This window comes from Hypomesus transpacificus, chromosome 19 (assembly GCF_021917145.1).
Source record: "Hypomesus transpacificus isolate Combined female chromosome 19, fHypTra1, whole genome shotgun sequence".
Lineage (NCBI taxonomy): Eukaryota > Metazoa > Chordata > Actinopteri > Osmeriformes > Osmeridae > Hypomesus > Hypomesus transpacificus.
The window spans coordinates 1,105,997-1,126,190 of record NC_061078.1 but is presented as its reverse complement, the minus strand read 5'-3'; the positions used below and the strand labels follow the sequence as shown (position 1 = coordinate 1,126,190).

Below are 20,194 nucleotides of genomic sequence, written 5' to 3'. Positions count from 1 at the left end.
TTCTCCTTCTGTCTGTCTACCTCTGCTGTTTCTCCTTCTGTCTGTCTACCTCTGCTGTTTCTCCATTGCTTCTTCCTCTCTTCTCTGTGTAGTGTGTGTAAAGCGTCTGACTGCAGTTCCAAGAGGTTGCAGGTTTGAAACCCCCTCCTCCCTGTGAGAATCAGAAAGACAGCTTGCTGTCAGCTTTTATTGAAGCAGACATGATCAGAAGGCACCAGCAGAAAGTGGTCAGGTGAGTTCTAGACCAGGGAACACTTCCAGCACAGGTCCATTTTCTACAACGCTTAAACATGGTTCTAGTTCTGTTACAACAATCATGTTTTAGAACCTTCAACACCATTGTTCTGTGAGCTGGATCCCCAGTATACATGCTAAACACATGCATGTTCAGGCAAATGGTTAGGGTGTGGAGGCGTGGCCTGTTTGACCTCCAGGAAGCAGAGTCCAGTGAGGTTGCCGTGGGGTCCTGTAACCCCGGGCAACAGGACGATGCTGAGGGTGTGGTCTGGGAGGGATTTGAACAGCTTCCGGACACGCCCGTCCAACTTCCTCATTGCGTGCTCCACTTCTTGGTCCTGGTTGCCAGGCGGGTAGCCGAGGGGGGTTGTCTCCATGGATACCCAGGAGGGCAGGTGGGGCGGGGTCAGGGCCAGGCAGGCGGATGACTTCCTGTCCCAGAGTTCCACAGGTGAGCTGAGGGCTGCCTTCACACTGCTACAACTCTGATACTCTGGAAAAACAAGCTTCAACTTTTACACTGAATTTGATTCATTTAGCAAACGCTTATCCTAGTACAGTAGGGGATAAGATGCGCATGGTATAATTTGCATTATGCAAAGCATAATCACATGTACAGACCTGTCTATGACATCTCTCGGAGCAGTTTTATTGACATACAAATAGTCTCAAACAGAATGACTAGGGCGGTCTTGGATTGGTCAAACTCACTTATGAAAGCATGCCTTCGTTTCCTAGTTGTCGTTGTGGGCATGATGATGCCTTCGATGGTTCCGAACTGCCCGAAGGTGTCTCTCAGATTGTGTCTCAGGTCGTCTTCACAGGGCTCTGAGGAGCTAGCATGTCGCTCATCTTCACAGGGCTCTGAGGAGCTAGCATGTCGCTCATCTTCACAGGGCTCTGAGGAGCTAGCATGTCGCTCATCTTCACAGGGCTCTGAGGAGCTAACATGTCGTTCATCTTCACAGGGCTCTGAGGAGCTAGCATGTCGCTCATCTTCACAGGGCTCTGAGGAGCTAGCATGTCGCTCATCTTCACAGGGCTCTGAGGAGCTAGCATGTCGCTCATCTCCGTTAGCACCTAGCACATTGTCTTTGACTGGGTGCTCTGGATATTTGGCATGTAGCATATTTCCATTGACTTTTGCTGGGACCCTGGTGTGGTTAACGCTAGCCTTTAGCCTGGCGGCGTAGATGAGGTTAGCGTTGAGGGGGTCGTCACGCAGAGCGGCGAGGAAGACGTCCAGATCCAACATGGACTCCTTGACTGGCCGCTGCACCTGAACAGAAAGGAAGAGAGGAATGAGAGAGAGAGAGAGAGAGAGAGAGGGAAAGATAAAGGGAGGACAGAGAGACAAACCTTGCAAGGTGCTTCTTGTAGCAGGAGTCCATTTAGCGTTTCCACGGCTAGCTGGGCTCCCTCCAGCAGCTCAAACTCCACCTCAGCATGCAGCTAGAGGGCAGAGGTCACACTCAGGTCAGAGGTCACTGGCCACTCATCCCCACACTGGAAACTGACTTCTATAAGTTCTAGAGTGTTGTTCAGAGTTCTCGAGTGTTATTCAGAGTTCTAGAGTGTTGTTCAGCCCTACCGTGTGGGTGTTGAGCATCCTGACATTTCGGATGGTTCCACAGCTCCTGAACAGTTTCTTCACCTCCCTCTCTGTGTAGGCTGGGGGCAGAGGCCCAGCAAACACCACACACATCTCTCTCAAACGCACACACACCTGATACACACATGAGAAGCAGTATTAATACTAAAAAACATTTGGAATCACTGGAAAAAACACTGGAATCATCCATGCTAGTCTAGATGCGTCCCCCACCATGTGTTGAGAGAGCAGGAGTCTGGAGTCCGAAAACTGGACCACACTGAGCGAGGGAGGGTCCTCCTCTATCCTCCTCCTGAACGACGATAGCACCTGGAAGGAAGGAAGGAAGGGATTAAAGGAAAAAGAAGAAGGGTTGAAAGATGGTGAGAGAGTAGAGGGACAGAGAAAAGAAAAAATAGGATGGATGAAAAATCTGAATGAGAAGCTGTTGCCCTGGCAACCTAAAACAGTACAGGCCCCTCTCCTTGACCTCTCACCTCTCGGTCTGAGCTATGCCACTGCTGATTGGACAGCGCCAGGGGAATGTCAGCACGGTGCCCTATAAACACTGCTGATTGGCCAGACCTCTGCAGAACCTCAGAAAACCTGGGAGAAAGAGAGAGGGATGAAGTGAGGGAGAGAGTGATGAAGAGAGGGATGAAGAGAGGGAGGGAGGAAGAGTTGTATGACGACCGTTGAGGCAGAGGTAGGACAGGAAGTGGAGCTTTATGCAGGGGGACAGTTTAGGCAGTCGTACCTGTAGTCCTCTGTGTGTGTGTGTCTGACAGGAGACTCTGGCAAGCTCTGATTGTCTCCCCAAAGACCACCCACATGCTGCTGCACAACCTAGCAACACACAGCCTGCTTAAACACTGTTGGGGTGTGTGTCGACCACGTCTGGGCTCTGTCCGTGTGTGTGTGTGTGTGTGTGTGTGTGTGTGTACCTGTCTGGGTCCGGTGGTGATGAAGTACTGGGCCAGCTCCAGGGCAGCCTGGGCGTCCTCCCTGGGGTCATGACCTTTGACCTCCTCCGTCTGGATCTGCTTCCTGTGGGAGGGGCAACCGGGGGAGGGGGAGGAGTCACACACATGCTGCATCAAGAAATGGTGACAGTCATGAAAGTCTTGATATATAGATCAAAAGTGATATATATAGGAGTGTAAATGTGTGTGTTTAGGTGTGTGTGTAAGTGATATATATAGGAGTGTAAATGTGTGTGTTTAGGTGTGTGTGTAAGTGATATATATAGGAGTATAAATGTGTGTGTTTAGGTGTGTGTGTAAGTGATATATATAGGAGTGTAAATGTGTGTGTTTAGGTGTGTGTGTAAGTGATATATATAGGAGTGTAAATGTGTGTGTTTAGGTGTGTGTGTAAGTGTACTCACAGCAGGATGGCCTCAGCCAGGACCTTCAGTTTGAACCTCTGTCCAAAGTCCCTCTTGTAGAGCAGAGAGGTGTCAATCACATGAGGGTGGATGAGCTGGGAGGATAACAACATCAACAAAGATAAACAATAACAAACAACAACAACAAAGATAAACAATAACAAAGAACAACAACAAATGTAAACAACATCAACATTCCAGACTCTACCTCCCCTCCCACAGAGGTTGTTTCCACAGTAACAGTTGTCACACACCTTCAAAGCCCTCAGGTCGTTGTCGAGGGAGTGGCCAACCAAGACGGCGTCCCGCGGCAACAGTTCCTTGAGTTTTGATTGGACGTCCCTCAGGGTAGTGGTGATTGGCTGCAACATTGCCCGGGTAATACCTGAGAACCTATCAGAGAGGAGGGGTGGGATTTTACTGACACACACTCTTTCTCACATCATACATTAGCCCCCCCCCCCCCACACACACACGTAGCGTTACCTGGTGAGGTAGTTGAGGATGCGGTTCTCAGGTTTTACCAGCTGGTCCAGCAAACAGCGCCCTCTACTGTCCACGAGAGACACACGAGCCAGCTCATAACCCTGTTCTGTCACACACTGCACACACAAACACACGTCAATTATAGGTCAACATAATTGACTGGAAACTGAATGTGTTTGAGTGTGTGGTCATCTCACCATCTCACAGTCAAGTCCGTAGAGAGGGCTGCTGTCTGTGATGATGTCATCACAGAGTGTACACACACAGTCCTCACTGCCTGGCATCCCTGAAACACACACATGGTAAGAGGGAGGGAGGGTGTGTGTGTTCCTGGCATCCCTTAAACACACATGGTAAGAGGGAGGGAGGGTGTGTGTGTATGAGTGTGTGTGTGAGACCTTTCACAGGGAAGTGCTTCTTGATTCTCTCCTCCAGGGTCAGAGTGTAGGCTGTGAGGCCGCGCGTCGCTACCCCAAACCTCTGGATGACCGGGTGCCACCTCAGACCTGATATAGATGTATTATTGAGGAGTGAGTTGACATAACATAGTTACGTTCCTGTTATACAACATGTACAGAGAGAACACAGTAGATGGTTACCTGACAGGAATGCACAGCTGAGACACACACACACCTTCTAGTTCTCCATGGGAGACAACAGAACTCTCAGAACCAGAAACTTGACTGCCGAAGATGGAGCAGATGCTGCTGCCAGGCGACGGAGTGAAGCTGCATCTCTGACGAATCATGACAGACACCGCGTTGTCATGACAACAGGACGAAACAATTGAAAACTTTACCTGGTCACAATTCCTCTGAATGCCTGAGTACAGTTAACGTGCTTACCGTCCGGAACGCGCTCCGGAGGTGAGGGAAATGCAGATAGTGTGCGTAAAACAGGTCCTGGGTCATCCCCTCCAAAACCACCACGTTCACCCCCGCCAACCGGCTCTGTCCGCGCAACCGACACCAGCTGGAGAGAGGGAGGGAGGGAGCGAGAGAGACAGAGACAGGGAGAGAGACACGGAGAGAGACACAGAGAGAGACAGAGACAGGGGGAGAGAGACAGGTAATTGGAAGTTTTCATAACTGTCTAGCTACTAGTAACTTCTAATCAAACGGCACGTCTCTTCTGCCCACCTGGGTTGTTTGACTCTGCCTGTTTTCCCTAATAAAGCGAAATGTAGCAGCTCCGTGAGCTCATTTAACGTGACCGGCTCTTGGATTCGGTCGAATGGGGCAGAGAGACGTGGTGGGCGCCGGGACCGGGAAAGACACTCGTGTTGAGGCGCTCCGTTGCACCCGGTTTCCCTCGCCGGTCTCTTTGCGTTCTGCGCGTTCGGTGACGGATCCCTCTTTCGTTTGTGACAGACAGGAATGTTTTCCATGATCCCGTAAGTTTGAAGTACTTTTAAATGAAGCGCTGGTCAGTGTTACCCCTTAGTTGGAAACCCAGCAGCTAGAGTCACAATGCCACACCACACGCGCCATGCTTTCTTTCCAATCGATGTTTTCGTATCCTGAGTCTGGCCTAACTCGCACAGGCCAGGCGTCAACAGCAGAGCAATGGATGACACTGATTCAAACTCAGCCGCGAAGAAACGTTGTTGTGAAACAGTCGCCTTCAATTCGATTTTCTTAGCCTGTTATTTTTGTCATTTCGTGCTCAAAAGAACTACTCAACGATCTGGCGTTACTGGTCGATTGAAGGAGAAATGTCGACTAAGAAGTTAGCAAAGTAAGTTAGCTAATACATAGTCGACTCGATTTGTTTACTGTATGTGTGTTGGTTCTGTAGCTTATTTGAGGCAAGTTGTTCTATGAATACAGCTAGCTACCGTTGCAAACTAACCACCATGATCTTGACGTTCTTTGTTTGTTTTTGTTTTCTAAAAGAGCATTAGGGTTGTTGAGGAAACGCAGCCAGTTATCGAACAGACGAGAGAAGGTGCAACTATCAAGTAAGTTTGATTTTACGATATCCGACTTGTTTAGCTCTTATTAACCCAGTTATTGAATTCAAAAGTCTTTAGAACATTGGTACACACATACACAAAGGGGACATACCTACAATAATGAATATCTAAAATATGAAGATAACATAATGCAAGACATATTAAGTTTAAATGGTATATTAATATAAGATTGGATCCAATTTACACACGTCAATAGTAAATCCTTCATTTTCTTCCACAGCGCTGATGATGTTGGCTAATATTGTAAATCATTGATGTAAATCATTAATCTGATTTGTTGTAAATTATCCAGATCAAATTTACTCCTACCTGATCGTCATTGATTTTGAGTCCACATGCTGGCGAGAGAAAAAACACTATGGACAGGAGATCAGTAAGTATTGATCAGATTATTGATCAACATATTGATAGTTTAAGATGGAGTGTCCATGATTATATGTCTTTCATTCCCCCTCCCTCCCTCCCTCCCTCCCTCCCTCCCTCCCTCCCTCCCTCCCTCCCTCCCTCCCTCCCTCCCTCCCTCCCTCCCTCCCTCCCTCCCTCCCTCCCTCCCTCTGTCCTCCTTCCATCCTCCCTCCCTCGTCCCTCCCTCCCTCGTCCCTCCCTCCGTCCTCCCTCGTCCCTCCCTCGTCCCTCCCTCATCCCTCCCTCGTCCCTCCATCCTCCCTCCATCCTCCCTCCCTCGTCCCTCCCTCCGTCCTCCCTCGTCCCTCCCTCGTCCCTCCCTCCCTCGTCCCTCCCTCGTCCCTCCCTCGTCCCTCCCTCGTCCCTCCCTCGTCCCTCCCTCGTCCCTCCCTCCCTCCTTCCCTCCTCCTCTCCCCCCTAGTTGAGTTCCCCGCCGTGCTGTTGAACACCTCCACAGGTGAGGTGGAGGCAGAGTTCCACTCTTACGTCCAGCCACAGGAACACCCTGTACTGTCTGACTTCTGCACCGAGCTCACAGGCATCACACAGGTACACACACACACAGGTACACACACACACAGGTACACACACACAGGTACACACAGACACACAGGTACACACACACAGGTACACAGGTACACACACCCACGCACACAGGTACACACACACACAGACACATAGGTACACACACCCACGCACACAGGTACACACACAAACACAGACTGTCCCTCCCTGCAGGCTCAGGTGGAGTCAGGGGGTTAGGGTGTCTTAGTTATGTCTCTGTGTGCCGTCCTGCAGGCCCAGGTGGAGTCAGGCGTGCCCCTGCAGATATGCCTGTCTCGTTTCAGCCGCTGGCTGCAGACACAGCAGCTGCAGAGGGGCTTGGCCTTCTCCAGGCACCCCAGCGGAAGCCCCGCCCCCTCACACAAACTCTGCGCCTTCGTCACATGGTCAGGTACGACGCACACTCATTGGTGGTCTTCCCTGTCTCCCTGTGTTGTGATTGGCTGTGGTCTCTGATTCCCTGTGTTGTGATTGGTCAGACTGGGACCTGGGGGTGTGTTTGCAGTATGAGTGTTCAAGGAAGCAGCTTCACAAGCCAGACGTCCTGAACAGCTGGACAGACCTAAGGAGCACCTACAAGGTGACACACACACACACGTTATGTACACACACATATACACACCCACGCACAGGCATACACACTCAACCAATCAGTCTGTCTTTCTAAATCCATATCTCTTCTTTTAGTCTCTCTGTCTCCCCGTTCTTTAGCAGGAGAGTAACGTGTGTACGTGTGTGTTTCTGTGTGTGTGCCTGTGTGTGTGTGTGTGTGTGTGTGTGATGCAGCTCTTCTACAGCAGGAAGCCTAAAGGTCTGAATGGAGCGCTGCAAGACCTGGGCATCCAGTTCTCAGGACGACAACACTCAGGTACACACACAAACTGGTACACATTACACACACACTCTACCTCCAGAGTGTATCCTGTGTTTGTATAACATGTGTGTGTGTCCAGGTCTGGATGATGCTCGGAACACAGCCGGGCTGGCCTGGAGGATGATGAAGGATGGCTGTGTGATGAAGATCACCCGAAGCCCTGAGAGGGTGAGTGGACCCCTGACCTCCCCCCTGACCTCCCCCCTGACCTCCCCCCTGACCTCCCCCCTGACCTCCCCCCTGACCTCCCCCCTGACCTCCCCCCTGACCTCCCCCCTCCCCCCCCCTCCTCTTCCGCAGCCTCTCCTACTCTCCCCAGCCCTGCTCCCCAAAAGCCCCCGCAGGTGACCCCCCCTTTGATAAACTCTCAATCAATAATCTGTTACATTTTCTACTGAAACTTAATATATACTATACTGAGTATAATTATTTTCAAAAACTATGCCTGGTAGCTGAGATGTTACTTTACACTGTGTCTGGTAGCTGAGATGTTACTTTACACTGTGTATGCTAGCTGAGATGTGATTACTTTACACTGTGTCTACAGACCGTAAACTTCTAGACTTCTAAAAAATAAAATGTCTAAAGTTTATTTTGATTTGACTCCTTCACAGGCACCACTAAAGACCAAACCCTTATTTACAAACACATCAGTCAACACGACCATCCAGAACAACAAGGATACAGACAGAGCTTCCTCATCACCCTGCCTAGAACCACAACCCTGCCGTCTCCAACCCTCTGAGAACCGCTCCGCTCCCTGCCCAGAGTGGAACCCCCAGCGGAACACTAGAACCTCTGAACCGCTTCAGAACCTGCTGTCGCCCCTGACGACGGTACTGACCCGTCTGAATAGCCCGCTGTGTGGAGGAAGGATAGGAACTGTCAACAACAGCTTCAGCAGTCTGGTTCTGGTGTCCACTACCATGGACCACATTTCCCATCAGCCCCAGCTGGAGCTGACCCCTGACCCGGAAGCAGTGGTGGGCTGGGAGGAGGAAGTGCCGGTACTTCTGGAATCGGAATGGTGTGGTTCCTATGACGATGTGGTGTTGGAGGAAGGGGGGGAGGAAAGCAACACAGCTACACACTCACACACACCTAGAAACACACACACAGCCATATGCACAACCAGACACCTATCTAGCAACACACACACACTTAACAACACAAACAAACCAGACCAGCCTTCCTTCAATGTCTACAGGGACCCACCCCATCTCTCTTCCTCCTCTTCTCGTCCCTCCTCCATCCCCTCCTCCTCCAGGCTCTCCTCCTCCACCTCCTCACATCCCTCCTCCATCCCCTCCTCCTCCAGGCTCTCCTCCTCCACCTCCTCACATCCCTCCTCCAGGCTCTCCTCCTCCACCTCCTCACATCCCTCCTCCATCCCCTCCTCCAGGCTCTCCTCCTCCACCTCCTCTCGTCCTCCCTCCATCCCCCCCTCCTCCAGGCTCTCCTCCTCCACCTCCTCACATCCCTCCTCCATCCCCTCCTCCTCCAGGCTCTCCTCCTCCACCTCCTCTCGTCCTCCCTCCATCCCCTCCTCCTCCAGGCTCTCCTCCTCCACCTCCTCTCGTCCTCCCTCCATCCCCTCCTCCTCCAGGCTCTCCTCCTCCACCTCCTCTCGTCCTCCCTCCATCCCCTCCTCCTCCAGGCTCTCCTCCTCCACCTCCTCTCGTCCTCCCTCCATCCCCTCCTCCTCCAGGCTCTCCTCCTCCACCTCCTCATATCCTTTCTCCATCCCCTCTTCCTCCAGGCCCTCCTCCTCCACTTCCTCACATCCCTCCTCCATCCCCTCCTCCTCCAGGCTCTCCTCCTCCACCTCCTCACATCCCTCCTCCATCCCCTCCTCCTCCTCTTATCCTCCCTCTCACCTCCCTGCCCCTCCCTCCTCCTCCACCTCCAGGCTCTCTTCCTCTGTCCTCTCCTCCTCTCGTTCTCGCTCCCTCCTGTCCTCCTCCCTCATCTCCTCCTTCCTTCCGTCGTCAAGGGGCGTGGCTAGGATCACGTCTCCGTTATGTGCGTGCGGGCGGAGAGCGAAGCGCCAGACGGTTGCCAACGGTGGCCCCAATCACGGGCAAGCGTTCTACTGCTGCCCCGCCCCCAGGACCATTGGCACGGCAACCGTTGGCACCAGGAAGAGGGCAGGATGCGGGTTCTTCAGGTGGGAGTCGGCCGTCATCAACGTTACAGTCCCATCGCCGAGGGCAACCCTGTTGTCTAGGGCGACTGCATGGAAATCCTCTGTTCGTTATTAGACTCCAGCCTGAATGGACGCCTCCCTCCTCTTCCTCACTGAGGAAGATCTGCTGAGACATGCTGAGGAAGGGCCGGCTATTGCAGCTTAATTTGATGAATTATGATTCATGAGTCAATATGAATGATCTGAAGGGTTTGGTATTGTATAGTATGTGTAAAATGATGTAATTGGGAAAACTTTTGAAATGGCTGTATGTATTATGAAGACTCACAGATTAATTTATTTACTGTAACAAATGTACACGTGTCTGTAATAAAGTATTCAACGTATTTCTTTCCTCAACGCATTGTACGAAAACGGCTTTATCGATTCGCAATTTGGGCCCGGTGATGCTTGTCCCTCTCCGAACTCCGTAGCGGGGCAGAATCAGACACATTTGGCGCAGAGTAGCACAGCATGAATGAAAAGATCGCGGTAGCACACCAGTAGCCCTCTAACTTTGGTTGTAACTTTAAAAAGAGGAATCTTTGGGCATGAGATTTTAATCTGCGTTTTTTTGTAAACTACATCGACTAAAGCGTGTAGTTTACGTTTCAAAGCTAGCTACCTAGCCGCTTATCTGCAGTCTTGTCAGACGTTTGTTGACAGTCACATTTCCCGTTTTAAACGTTGCCTTCAAATATGTCAGAGGCACAGGACTCCAAGAAACGCAACAAGAAGCGGTACGGCGGGGGTCAACGGAGCAAACGGTACAAGGGTTCCCGGGAGCTCGAGGTGGGCATGCAGGGTATTCTCATCACGTGCAACATGAACGAGAGAAAGTGTACAGCGGAAGCTTTCAATCTACTCAACGAGTACGCCGACAAACTGTACGGACCGGAGAATGTAAGCAAACCGAACTTCACCAAACCCAACACTATATTTAGCTTCCGCTCTCACACACACACTAGTCTCAGCCAACAGTATCCTGCAGAGGTGCAATCAGTCACACACGTGTCAAACTTGTGTCCCGGGGTGAATGGATGGAGTTACTGTCATTCAGTGGATAATTTCATCCTAAGCACATCTTAAGCGACGTACAGAAGGGATTTGAACCTGCAACCTCTTGATTTGCAGTTAAGTGCTGTAACCATGTGGTTGTAAACAAACGGATGAATACACACATGTTCCTAATCCACTGTGTGTGTGGGGGCAGGGAGGAGAGGAGAGTGGGAGTGAGGCAGAGGAGGGTGAGGAGGAAGATGATGCGGAGGTGGCGCTAAAGAAAGAGGTGTCCCAGCTACGCAGCTCCTCCCAGAAACACCAGCTCAGGTTCCGGGCGCTGGACAGCGGAGCTAACAACGTCATCTTCATCAGGACCACCAACCTGGGTGAGGAAGAGGAGGGTGGGGGGGTAGGTGGGGTGGATGAGAAGTAGTAAGAGTGGTTCCACTGAGCATGATGAAGATTTTAGCTCTAATGCTTTGTCTTTTTTATTCCCTCTTTCCTCTCTGTTTCTCTCTTGGTGTGTGTTCTCCAGAACCAGACAAGTTGGTGCATCACATCCTGTCTGACCTCCACACCTCCAAGAAGAAGAAGAGCCGGGTCATCCTGCGCATGCTGCCGGTAAGACTTCCTGCTTCCTGTCTAATTCCTGGCTTGATGCTTCCGGTTTACTTCCTGGTTTGACCTTGGGAAAGCGCAGAATACATGTATTATATCTCCCTCATTATCAACATCAAGCTGTGTTTGGAGATGAGGGTGTGAACCCAGGTGTAGCTTAACCCTGTGTGTGTGTGTGTGTGTGTGTGTGTGTGTGCGCCCACTGTGTGTGTGTGTGTGTGTGTGTGTGCCCACTGTGTGTGTGTGTGTGTGTGTGTGCGCCCACCGTGTGTGTGTGTGTGTGTGTGTGCGCCCACTGTGTGTGTGTGTGTGTGTGTGTGTGTGTGTGTCCAGGTGAGTGGGACCTGCAGGGCCTACCAGGAGGACATGGACCAGTACCTGAGCACGTTCCTGGAGCCTTGGTTCAAAGCCCCCAGCTGCAGCTCCTACCAGATCGCCTTCAAGGCTCGCAACAGCAGCCACAACAAGAGGGACGACATCATCAAGGCCTTGGCAGGTACACATGACCACAGCCTGACCACAACCACAACATGACCACAACCACAACATGACCACAACCACAACATGACCACAGCCTGACCACAACCACAACATGACCACAGCCTGACCACAACCACAACATGACCACAACCACAACATGACCACAGCCTGACCACAACCACAACATGACCACAACCACAACATGACCACAGCCTGACCACAGCCTGACCACAACCACAACATGACCACAGCCTGACCATGACCACAGCCTGACCACAACCACAACATGACCACAACCACAACATGACCACAACCACAAAATGACCACAGCCTGACCACAACCACAACATGACCACAGCCTGACCATGACCACAGCCTGACCACAACCACAACATGACCACAACCACAACATGACCACAACCACAACATGACCACAACCACAACATGACCACAGCCTGACCACAACCACAACATGACCACAACCACAACATGACCACAGCCTGACCACAACCACAACATGACCACAACCACAACATGACCACAGCCTGACCACAACCACAACATGACCACAACCACAACATGACCACAGCCTGACCACAACCACAACATGACCACAACCACAACATGACCACAGCCTGACCACAACCACAACATGACCACAACCACAACATGACCACAGCCTGACCACAACCACAACATGACCACAACCTGACCACAACCACAACATGACCACAACCACAACATGACCACAGCCTGACCACAACCACAACATGACCACAGTCTAACCACAATCACAGCCTGACCACAACATGACCACAACCACAACATGACCACAACATGACCACAACCACAACATGACCACAACCACAACATGACCACAGCCTGACCACAACCACTACATGACCACAGTCTAACCACAATCACAGCCTGACCACAACCACAACATGACCACAACATGACCACAACCACAACATGACCACAGCCTGACCACAACCACAACATGACCACAACATGACCACAACCACAACATGACCACAGCCTGACCACAACCACAACATGACCACAACCACAACATGACCACAGCCTGACCACAACCACAACATGACCACAACCACAACATGACCACAGCCTGACCACAACCACAACATGACCACAACCACAACATGACCACAGCCTGACCACAACCACAACATGACCACAACCACAACATGACCACAGCCTGACCACAACTACAACATGACCACAGTCTAACCACAATCACAGCCTGACCACAACCACAACATGACCACAGCCTGACCATGACCACAGCCTGACCACAACCACAACATGACCACAGCCTGACCATGACCACAGCCTGACCACAACCACAACATGACCACAGCCTGACCACAACCACAACATGACCACAGCCTGACCACAACCACAACATGACCACAGCCTGACTAAAACCACAACATGACCACAGCCTGACCACAACCACAACATGACCACAGCCTGACCACAACCACAACATGACCACAGCCTAACCACAACCACAAATGACCACAGCCTGACCACAACCACAACATGACCACAGCCTGACCACAACCACAACATGACCACAGCTTGACCACAACCACAACATGACCACAGCCTGACCATAACCACAACATGACCACAGCCTAACCGCAACATGACCACAGCCTGACCACAACCACAACATGACCACAGCCTAACCACAACATGACCACAGCCTGACCACAACACAAGATGACCACAGCCCGACCACAGCCTGACCACAACCACAACATGACCACAGCCTGACCACAACCACAACATGACCACAGCCTGACCACAACCACAACATGACCACAGCCTGACCATGTACTGAGGTGTGTGTGCGTCCTCAGGTCTGGTGGGTAAGATGAACCCTAAGAACAAAGTTGACCTGACCAACCCAGAGCTGACCATCATCGTGGAGGTCATCAAGAGCGTGTGCTGTGTCAGCGTGGTGCGTCACTACACGCTCTTCAGGAAGTACAACCTGCAGGAAGTGATCAAGGACGACACGTCCAAACAGGAAGAGACCGGCGCCAACCAGGAAGTTACTGGTACCAAGCAGGAAGTGGAACCGGAAGTTGTTGCCACCAACCAGGAAGAGAAGGAGAAGCAGGAAGTGAGAGAGACGAGGGATGGTGAGGAGGAGAAGGAGGAGAAGGAGGAGAAGGAGAAGGAGGTCCTGTAACAGCACAACTAGACAGAGAAGGAGAGAATGTGTGAATGAATGAGTAGCTTGTTGGTGCACTGCTGTCCTCCCAGTGTGTGTGCACCTGTGCTGACGTGTGTGTGTGTGGTTTGATCTCCAACCGTAGTGTTATTGATAATGACTTGATCCACCATCGGACGTTTTAAAATCTGCTCTCTCCATCTAAACCTCCTTTTCATCTGCTCTCTCCATCTTGTTTCCATTTTTTAATGAAACGTGAGTGTGGTTGGTCGACACCATTTGTATGATGTCACAATGAAAAGCTAAGAGGGAGACTGACATGTTTGTAGGAAAACAGGAACATTAGTTCTTAACTCTTCATGATTGAAAACAGGAACATTAGTTCTTAACTCTTCATGATTGAAAACAGGAACATTAGTTCTTAACTCTTCATGATTGAAAACAGGAACATTAGTTCTTAACTCTTCATGATTGAAAACAGGAACATTAGTTCTTAACTCTTCATGATTGAAAACAGGAACATTAGTTCTTAACTCTTCATGATTGAAAACAGGAACATTAGTTCTTAACTCTTCATGATTTGAGTTTGGAGGGGAGAGGGGCATTGCTTCTCTAAGTTTAGTTTATCCTTCATTTCTTTTTTTAAGGATTTTCTTTTTCATCCACTACTGTTGTGTTGAACGTTGACTGTTTGTATGACAGATTTCCTGTCTAAACAGGAAGTGCTGCTGACTTTTGAACAGGTTCTACCTGTTGAACTGAAAAGCTACCCTGCACAGCTCTGACAAATAAATAGATTTTTTGGTGTTTTATTCTTGTTTTGGATTATTTGAATCTGTCACAGCAGAAACTAAAAGGTTTAGAGACAAAGGAAGATCGTTTTTTTGTTTCTCTTCTCTTTGAAATGTCAGTATTGTACCTCTCCACTAGGTGGGGGTGTTTACATCCACCCTTGTCTTACTGTTTCCTGGTTCAGCCACCTGTCATGACATTCCTTCCAACAACATGCAGCATGACTGAACTAAAGGGTGACTGAGGTTCAGCTCAGTGGTTGGACCATGTGACTGTGGCTCGAGGTAACACCTTTAAGGTTGGTGGGTCATCAAGTACACAGTATATCACGTTCAAGGTCAGTATATCACAAGGTCATTCTGAACATTCTCAAGATATGACAAGCTACAGCTTCATAGTACACAAAATAATATACATTTACAACAGTCAGCGAAAATGACAGAAATATTAATATTAAAAAGCTAGCAAATGATGGCAAAACTAGCATAACATAATTCAGTAAACAGCAGAAAAGATGTGTAAAATAGATTAGGAATTAGAAAGTGTTGATGGAAATGAAGCCTCAGTTAAATTAGTGTTGAAGGTTACAGCTGTGTGTAGGTGTGTCTCTGGACATCATTTTGGTTGTGTGTGGTTGAGGTGTGTGTGTGTACATGTGGATGTGTGTGTGTTTGAGGTGTGTGTGTGTACATGTGGATGTGTGTGTGCTTGAGGTGTGTCTGAGTCCAGAAGAGTCAGGGGACTGTAAGTGTTATTGATGGGCTCTGGCAGTCAATGAAGAAAAGAAACATATCGATGTTGTTGACAGTGTTGTTGTCATATTGAGTTTCTGGAGAGTGGAGACGAGGTGGACTTGAGAAACCAATATATGTGTATAATGTTATCTGTCTTTCACTCTCATTCTCTAACTCTGTCTCTCCAACTCTCACTCTGTTTTTTACCCTCCCTCCCTCTCTAACTCTGTCTTTCTCTCCCAACTCTCTCTCTCTCTCTCGTCATCCTCTCTAACGGTAGAGTATTTTAATTACCCAGGCTGGGACTGACTCCTGTGACCTTCTGATCGTTATTCTGGCGGTAAATATCTGAGGTTAGACCCGCGCTCCTCGAGAGCCACAGTGTCGTTAAGCGGACGTGCGGAGATTCCAGCATGGTTGATTGGAACTTTTTATTAACATTAAACTTACGCCGGTTAGAATAAGAATGAAAACTGGTCCACCAGTGATGGTGGAACGGTCCTCGTTAGCAGAATAATAAGCAGAGTCTCTGCCTGAACCCTGAGTCACAGACGTGGAAATATTTATTATGATGATGATTATTTACACAACTGTTATGTCGTGTTGTAGCCATTCTCTGACAGAGATGTCAAAGGACGATGCAGACACACTTCATCTTTTACGCTGACACACACGTACACACACGTACACACATCAACATTTTCAGTCTTTCACACTAATTTCTCTTTTATTTTAATTGCCCTCCTGGCCGTGTCTAATAGCACTGTTCCTCTGAGAATCAGCCTCTACTCTGCAGACACACACACACACACACACACTACAGCAGTACATATTGGTACTCACACACATTCTCTCTCGGTTAGTTCCTCACACTCAGTTTCCTCCCTGGGGTTAGGGTTAGCATGGTGTTGTTCTGCAGGTGACCTTTCTAGCAGGAGCTGCTGACGCTCCCTGGAGCCTCATTCCATCTCTCTCCTCATTCCATCTCTCCTTTTCTCATACACACATCATCCTCTCTTCCTTCTCTCTCCATCTTTCCCTCTCCTCCTTCTCTCCCTCTATTTTCTCATCCTCTCACTCTCCCCCTTTTCCTCTCTACTCCTTTTTCTCCTAGAACATTCTAGGGTGGTTGTAGATTTTTATTCTGGAGTGCGGTTCTAGAGAGTTTAGTTCTAAAACATGGTTCTATGGTTCTACAGAGTCTCATTCTAAAACGTGGTTCTATGGTTCTTGGGTTGAGTTCTATTGTATCGTTCTATGTTGACTGTGGTATTTTGTAGTCATTGTTATTCAGAACACAAGTTCTCAGAATCAACAATTCCCCAGACCCTCCCTCCCCCCTTTCTCCCTCCCCCTCTCTCCCTCCCTCCCCCTCTCTCCCTCCCTCCCCCCTCTCTCCCTCCTTCCCTCCAGTTTCTTCCCTAATAACACCACAGGTCACAAATATTCTCTCTCATTATCTGGGAATTGGGATACATTCTATTACCATAGAGATTGCACGCTACAGTCATCAGTGAGTGTGTACACTGTGTGTGTACTGTTTTCAAGTGTGTATGTGTGTATACTGTTTATGTGTGTGAAAACTGTGTATGTGTGTGTATGCTGTGTATGTGTGTGTGAACAGTAATGAGAAACGCTTATCAACCCTCTCCAGCCTGTCAGCTTCCTGCCATCAGCCGTCACCCCCGGCAACACGACAGGTATGCTCTGCCAGGTCCCATTGGTCGCTCAGTGAATTGGAATGATCCTTGTTGGAAATAATATAAGTGATTTGATTGGTGGGATTATAGGAAGTGACAGGTGATAATAGGAAGGACGTTTTTAAATGACAATCAGAGAAGCAATGCTGCTTCTGACCTGGAATGAATGTTTGTTTTGATGTGGGAGAGAGGGGGGAGAGAGAAAGGATGGATGGGGAGAGGGGGAGAGGGGGGAGAGAGAAATAAGAGTAGTTTGAGGGTTGGTATAAACTCTGCTAGGTGTTTTTGCTTCATGACAGACAGCTGTCTAAAGGATTATAAAATGTCTTCAACGTAAATAACCCTTGTCTTCCCAAACACAATCTGGTCTCACACACACACGAAGACACACTCAGCAGCGTGAATAATGTCTCAACTTCGCGTCACAAATCCACCCCGACTAGGCCTTGCTAGTCAGCTAACCCGCCCGGTAGGTTTAAGCAGACCATACTTTAGAGAGGGAAATGAATAGGCTACTAGGAACATCTCGTGTTGGCTCCACCGCTGCGATAAGGCCTAGCCTACTGCTGGTTTTTTGTTTTGATTGAGTCCGGTAGAGATGGCGTGGTCGTGTAGTTGTTTCCTGGGAGCACATGACTGTAGATGCCGGCAACAGGCGCCGAACCCTGTCAAGAGTCCGGCGCTTCTGTCGGAGGACCGTTAAACTGATAGAGCCGACTGATAGAACCCACGCTGCTGTTCGTGGTTTTTCACTTAGCTGTGGACGTGCGTTATCTCCATATCGCCGCTACTGAACTGTTGATACTGTAGATTAGTGAAGGAACTGAACTGTAGCCTGTGAGCTCACGCGCCGGCCTCACGCGCTTCACTGTTCCCGCTGCACCCTCGTGGGGTTACTGAGGATTCTTTTCTTAAATAGACTGAAATATAATTTATTAAGACATGGTGGTAAAATGTTTTTCCTTGACGATTGCTTAGTATTTTTCAATATAATCTCGAAAACCAGCAACTGCCGGATTGTGGCTCTCTGATTGTGGGGAGTACTTTTATGTTTTATTGATTGGGAATGAGTGTAGTGATTATTCGAGACAAAACTCACATACTCGAAATGTTGAAATGGGGGTTTCTTTCTGTCACAGTGATTTAAAGTTTGAAAAAGGAGATTTTCCCTCTGGGTAGACTTTGCCTGTCCTCGAACCCACACGCTCTCGCTCTCTCGCTCTCTCGCTCTCTCGCTCTCTCGCTCTCTCGCTCTCTCGCTCTCTCGCTCTCTCGCTCACGTAGACATCAGCTGTCCTGGGTTGGGGGGACCTGACAGCCATGTCAGACCAGGGGCCACTCAGCCACTAATAGAGGAGCAGACCAGCTGTTACTGAGAGGGAGAGAGCGAGAGAGAAGAGTGAGAGAGAGAGCGAGAGGAGAGTTAGAGAGAGAAGAGAGAGTTAGAGAGAGAGAGAGAGAGAGAGAAAGGAGAGTTAGAGAGAGTGAGAGAGAGAGAGAGAGAGAGAGAGAGAGAGAGAGAGAGAGAGAGGAGAGTTAGAGAGAGAGAGAGAGGTAGATCAAACAGACCAGACACAGCAGGGGGGCTTCTGTTGGCCGTCCATTCTGCTGACGGTCTGATGTGTGTGTGTGTTAATAATCCATCTTTAGTAATGGGGGCCCTGCTGGGTGAGGAAGGACGCACAATACCCTTTCTTTACATATTTACCTTCAAACACTCACACACACACTCATACTCACACACACTCACTCACACACACACTCATACTCACACACACTCACACACTCACACACACACTCACACACACACTCACACACACACACACACTCTTGTGCAGAAGTCCTTGATGTTCGTCGATACCCCTGCGTGATGATGTCACAGCATACGACAGCGAGCGAGCGAGGAAAGGAGTGAGTGAGGAGAGAGGGATGAGCAGGAGTGAGCAGAGGGTGAGGGGCGGATCGTCAACACAACAGAGACAAGATGGCGCCCGAGACCTCCACAGGACGTCCCTCGCTCTCCAGACCGGCCCATCACCACGGCGACCGGCCCAGCCGTGACCGCTGGCGTTGCGGCGGGTTTAACGGGATGACGAGCAACCGGACTTCCTCCGCCCCGCGCCCACGCCCCGCCACGGTAAGTCCGCACCGTTTGCCGTTTGCTGGCGCCGTCGCGGCTGAAACCCCTCGCCGTCCAAACACACATCTGTTAGGACGTCTCTCTCTCACGTCTAACGATTTACACCATTTCATCTTCTTTCTTTCTTTCTTTCATCGTCCTTTCTGCGGTGGCAGACCTCTGCTGCTCGCAGGCCTCATCAAAGACACCACATCAATTGCTTTGACGGCCAGGAGAGTGTGTGTGTTTGATGAGAAGTGTGTGTAATGACGGGAGTGTGTGTGTGTGTGTTGAAGAGTCGTATCAAAGATCAAGACGCTTTCATGCTGATTTCGGCCTTTGAGGATTGGGCTGTTTTCTGTTTAGACATCCTTCCATCCCTCCATCCCCCCCTCCTTTCCCCCATCCCCCACTCTTCTCTGTATCCCTCCACCCGCCTATCTTCCTGGCATCACACATCCCTCCGATGTCGTCTTCCTCATCCTCCCAGTCCCACCATCCCTTGACACACAGAAAACTGCCTTTTTCACGTTTTAGACGATTGTCTGGGAAGGAAGTCTTTTTCTAGGTGACTCCCTCCCTCTATTTATCTGACGTGAAACAATATTTGAATAAGCAGCAGGAGCCCAGTGGATAATCCAGTGTGGCTAATCCAGTTGGAGAAGATGGCGGCCATGTTGGAGAGGTTATATTCTCCTCAGCACAAAGCCTGTCAGCGGGACGCCGCCTAACACCATCGATGGGAGGAGTGGGGAGGGAGAGAGGGAGGGAGAGATTGAGCAGGGGATGAATGGAGAGCTGGAAGGAAGGAGGGATGGATGGGATTGACACAGAGGTCT

At 49.8% G+C, this 20,194-nt stretch overlaps 3 protein-coding genes across 5 annotated transcripts; 2 read left to right on the top strand and 1 right to left on the bottom strand.

Moving 5' to 3' along the window:
* Positions 1-175: 175 nt before the first annotated feature.
* Positions 176-5,213, bottom strand: LOC124481436 (RNA exonuclease 5-like). 2 transcript variants are annotated; one of them, XM_047041301.1, is made up of 17 exons: positions 4,841-5,213; positions 4,547-4,673; positions 4,335-4,437; positions 4,100-4,207; positions 3,899-3,987; positions 3,702-3,817; positions 3,470-3,608; positions 3,216-3,310; positions 2,773-2,875; positions 2,586-2,674; positions 2,326-2,434; positions 2,063-2,158; positions 1,829-1,963; positions 1,597-1,689; positions 1,297-1,516; positions 949-1,260; positions 176-730 (listed from the first exon to the last, which is right to left on the bottom strand). In XM_047041301.1, exons 1-17 carry the CDS (start codon positions 5,086-5,088, stop codon positions 372-374), a joined length of 2,541 nt encoding a protein of 846 aa, XP_046897257.1. In that variant the 5' UTR covers positions 5,089-5,213; the 3' UTR covers positions 176-371. The 2 variants fall into 2 exon arrangements, with proteins under 2 accessions (XP_046897257.1, XP_046897256.1); XM_047041300.1 differs by having other exon boundaries at positions 949-1,516.
* Positions 5,214-5,264: 51 nt separating this feature from the next.
* eri2 (ERI1 exoribonuclease family member 2) lies at positions 5,265-10,172 on the top strand. Its single transcript, XM_047041535.1, has 11 exons — positions 5,265-5,438; positions 5,597-5,661; positions 5,969-6,049; positions 6,503-6,630; positions 6,880-7,036; positions 7,125-7,225; positions 7,432-7,513; positions 7,599-7,687; positions 8,134-8,804; positions 9,513-9,686; positions 10,139-10,172. Exons 1-11 carry the CDS (start codon positions 5,416-5,418, stop codon positions 10,170-10,172), a joined length of 1,605 nt encoding a protein of 534 aa, XP_046897491.1. The 5' UTR covers positions 5,265-5,415.
* thumpd1 (THUMP domain containing 1) lies at positions 10,134-19,646 on the top strand. Of its 2 annotated transcripts, XR_006957643.1 has the most exons (6): positions 10,134-10,607; positions 10,918-11,092; positions 11,242-11,327; positions 11,658-11,820; positions 13,694-14,136; positions 19,632-19,646. XR_006957643.1 is itself a non-coding variant. In XM_047041306.1 (5 exons), exons 1-5 carry the CDS (start codon positions 10,404-10,406, stop codon positions 14,026-14,028), a joined length of 963 nt encoding a protein of 320 aa, XP_046897262.1. In that variant the 5' UTR covers positions 10,134-10,403; the 3' UTR covers positions 14,029-14,822. The 2 variants fall into 2 exon arrangements, 1 of the variants encoding a protein (XP_046897262.1); XM_047041306.1 differs by lacking the exon at positions 19,632-19,646 and having other exon boundaries at positions 13,694-14,822.
* Positions 19,647-20,194: the final 548 nt, after the last annotated feature.

Bases quoted from the DNA above. Each gene is read 5' to 3' on its own strand.
- thumpd1 (XM_047041306.1), top strand. From the start codon at position 10,404: ATGTCAGAGGCACAGGACTCCAAGAAACGCAACAAGAAGCGGTACGGC. The intron at 10,608-10,917 runs GTAAGCAAACCG...GTGTGGGGGCAG, and splicing joins AACTGTACGGACCGGAGAAT to GGAGGAGAGGAGAGTGGGAG. The intron at 11,093-11,241 runs GTGAGGAAGAGG...TGTGTTCTCCAG, and splicing joins CATCAGGACCACCAACCTGG to AACCAGACAAGTTGGTGCAT.
- eri2 (XM_047041535.1), top strand. From the start codon at position 5,416: ATGTCGACTAAGAAGTTAGCAAA. The intron at 5,439-5,596 runs GTAAGTTAGCTA...GTTTTCTAAAAG, and splicing joins TCGACTAAGAAGTTAGCAAA to AGCATTAGGGTTGTTGAGGA. The intron at 7,688-8,133 runs GTGAGTGGACCC...ACTCCTTCACAG, and splicing joins TCACCCGAAGCCCTGAGAGG to GCACCACTAAAGACCAAACC.
- LOC124481436 (XM_047041300.1), bottom strand. From the start codon at position 5,088: ATGGAAAACATTCCTGTCTGTCACAAACGAAAGAGGGATCCGTCACCG. The intron at 4,438-4,546 runs GTAAGCACGTTA...ATGATTCGTCAG, and splicing joins TCCGGAGCGCGTTCCGGACG to AGATGCAGCTTCACTCCGTC. The intron at 2,159-2,325 runs GTGAGAGGTCAA...CCTTCCTTCCAG, and splicing joins GGCATAGCTCAGACCGAGAG to GTGCTATCGTCGTTCAGGAG.